Source organism: Tachysurus vachellii, chromosome 25 (genome assembly GCF_030014155.1).
Source record: "Tachysurus vachellii isolate PV-2020 chromosome 25, HZAU_Pvac_v1, whole genome shotgun sequence".
Lineage (NCBI taxonomy): Eukaryota > Metazoa > Chordata > Actinopteri > Siluriformes > Bagridae > Tachysurus > Tachysurus vachellii.
In genome coordinates, this window is record NC_083484.1 from 12,960,418 (window position 1) to 12,963,406 (window position 2,989).

The following is a 2,989-nucleotide window of genomic DNA, read 5'->3' on the forward strand; positions in this document are numbered from 1 at the left end:
AATTTAAATTATAAGCACAAACTTTGGAATAATAGAATTATGACAATTATTATATGGGGAATTTGATGTCACTTCCATTTAATTCTTCACAAATTGCTGTGTTGAACTTCGACTCCAATTCTGGGCTGAAATAATTCCTCCAATCTCCAACATTTCCTTATGGGGGAAAAACAGAAATCAAGAATGAGGCATTCCATTACCTAGAAACTACTTCAGAAGCTCCCTTTTTTCATTATATACTATAATAAAATAGAGTGGCAGAAAAAGTCTCTATGTATTTGTCTCTACCTTTTCTGAGAAAAGAAGACTTCTTGGTGTCCATTAAAGCCTCTGGCACCAGCGAGTAGTTGGACATTTTGTTTTGCTTCATAGACCTAAACTCACAGTGTTCAGTCACACGGTTCAGAACGTCTTTGCTCAGGCACTTACCAAGAAAGAATAACACTGCGTTCAAGAACCAAATGCAGATCCTGAAAGTCAAAGTCAAAGAGTAACAGATCACCTTAGCTGTAAAAGATTAGTATATTACTAATAATAAAACATGCGTTTATAGGAAAGTTACCCCGAGATGGTCCCCCTATGAAAGGCATTTACTGTTCAAAAGGCCACCTCCCACAACATCACCAAAGAGGTAATGCTTCTCTTTAGCTGAGTTAAAATTCGAAAAGGACATCCTCCCGACGAAGGTAGACCATTTACATACCACCTTATGATTGATCCGTGTCATCTGTTGCAGATAAAGACCCCCACCGGGAGTGGTGGTTTGGCAGCAGCCCTATCGAGTACCAGAGGCTCAACAGCAAGCTTGTGCAAATGCTCCAAGATGGCATCATCGAAGAGTCCGCCAGTCCCTGGTCTATCTCTATCGTCGTCATCCCAAAGCCAGATGGCACCTTACACCTATTTAATAACTTCCGGCGACTCAATCGGGGGTCTATGTTTGATAGTTACCCTCTCCCTTGGATCAACAGTCTGGAGGGGAGGCTGGGGAAAGCCCAGTTCATCTCCAATTTAGACCTGACCACAGGCTACTTGCAGGTAGCCCTCGCACCAGATGTGCGGCCACTGTCAATACCAGATTCTCCACTTTCCAAAGTCTTATGGACATTGTCCTGAAGCATCACCGGACCCACACAGCCACCTATTTTAATGACTTTGTCATCCACTCATCCACCTGATCCGATCACATACTCCATCTGGTGGAGGTTCTGGCCGGCTGGTGAAAGGCAAGACTGACGGCGAACCCCAAAACGTACCATCTAGGTCTGACCCTGGCCAAAGAGGCCCAATACCAAGGCTACTGGTTTTGATTTGGCCTGCTCAAGCCGCAGGACAAAAAGGTGGAGGAGGCCTGGGAATACCCCTGACTGATAACCAAATAGCAGGTGCATGCTTTTTTTGGGTTAGTAGGCTGTTACCAGCATTGTTAATTTTTTGCTAACTTTTCATCAATAGCTCCCCTCTCAGATCTCACAAAAAAAGGGCACAGTGACCACGTCGTCTGAAACCTCCCGCTTGTGCTGCAGATGGATGCCTCAAAGGTGGGACTAGGCGCTGTCTTCACAGTGCTTCAACGGGGAGGAGAACCCCATCTTGTACATCAACCGCAAGCTGAGCCCTGCAGAGAAGAAGTATGTGTAGTAGAACAGTAAAACTGTAGGCCTTCACCATTAAGTGGACCATTGAGGAGCTCCATTACTACCTGATTGGCAGATAATTCAGGTTAGTCACAGACTATACACTGCTGCAATGGCCTGGGAGAAGGTCATCAATGCCAGAGTGACAAGGTGGTTCCTTATGGACCCGGGGCTCAGCAGGGCAACCGCAAAATCCTCTTCCGCAGGAATGCACTACTTTCATGGGCCCCAGCAGCAGTTGGCTTGTTACTGACTTTAAATCAGCAAGTGCTACTCATGCAACTACTGCTACAGTGCAGGGAAATCGCTACTTCAGCACCAATGGGAACAGGCCACTCAGAGCCGAGGCTGGATCCACTAACCCTCCGGAAGAAGAGTGAGCCAAGTGGGGCTCAATGAAAGAGGAACATAACGCTAGCTACTGAGCTGAGACTAATTGATGTTCTGTGTTGTTTTTCCCTTTCAGAATGTTTAATCACACTTATCAAGCATGTAATAAAAACAGTCAACTTCCTCTACTTTTATAGCATCATCTGTATGGAAACACTTTACCTGAATCATGTCCTCATACAGTACGTGATGTAAAAAATTCTGTCACCCAGATCCATGTTTCTCCAGCTCTTCACATGATCTGTCCACTTTCCAAATATCACTGAGCAGACAAATTCACAGTATACCAGTGTTCAACAGATAAAACTCTCCATGGTAGCATTGGGTTACGTACAGATCAGTTTGCTTTTCGCTCACCATTCAATGCTAGGAATTGGTCTGCAAATTCTTCCAAGGTTCCTGGGTCATGCAGAAAACTGGCCATTTGTTGGAAATGAAAAGAGGAAACCAGGACATCTTTTGGGTTTCTAGAAACATAAATGACCTAGAGGTAAAGGTAAAGAGATAAAGATAAAGGAATATAGAGTCTACATACTGCTGTTAAAATCGCAGAGTTTTCTGATGAAAAATAAAAATAATAAAAAACAAAAACATAAAAAACATGATCATGGCAGAGTTTTTCTCACATTTAATTCGAAATAGCAGCCAGAAATGAAAATGTACAATTACTTGGTTTTACAAGTGTGTAAACACTTTTATAATGGGGCCTGTGACTGTGCTCACAATAAAAATCATGCTCAAAAGTCAAGATCATACATCTTTGATTAGTGTTGTGATTTGGTTTAACCGTAATGATGAATGGTGTCTGTATGATCTGTGTCTGTATGATTTCCTTTTCAGCCAAAGAGCCTACAAAGCATGTACAAGATGTCTTTGATAAAAAGTAGGTCAAAGTAGAACCTTTTGGCATTATTCTAAAACAAATGTTTGGCACAAAAATAAGGCCGCTTATCTCCCAAAGA

At 42.8% G+C, this 2,989-nt stretch overlaps 1 protein-coding gene across 1 annotated transcript; it reads right to left on the reverse strand.

The window, feature by feature from the left end:
* On the reverse strand, positions 1 to 2,762 carry LOC132839934 (sulfotransferase 1C3-like). The gene is made up of 7 exons (XM_060861148.1): positions 2,751 to 2,762; positions 2,385 to 2,511; positions 2,209 to 2,289; positions 1,681 to 1,698; positions 1,443 to 1,469; positions 289 to 444; positions 1 to 156 (listed from the first exon to the last, which is right to left on the reverse strand). Exons 1-7 carry the CDS (start codon positions 2,760 to 2,762, stop codon positions 50 to 52), a joined length of 528 nt encoding a protein of 175 aa, XP_060717131.1. The 3' UTR covers positions 1 to 49.
* Positions 2,763 to 2,989: the final 227 nt, after the last annotated feature.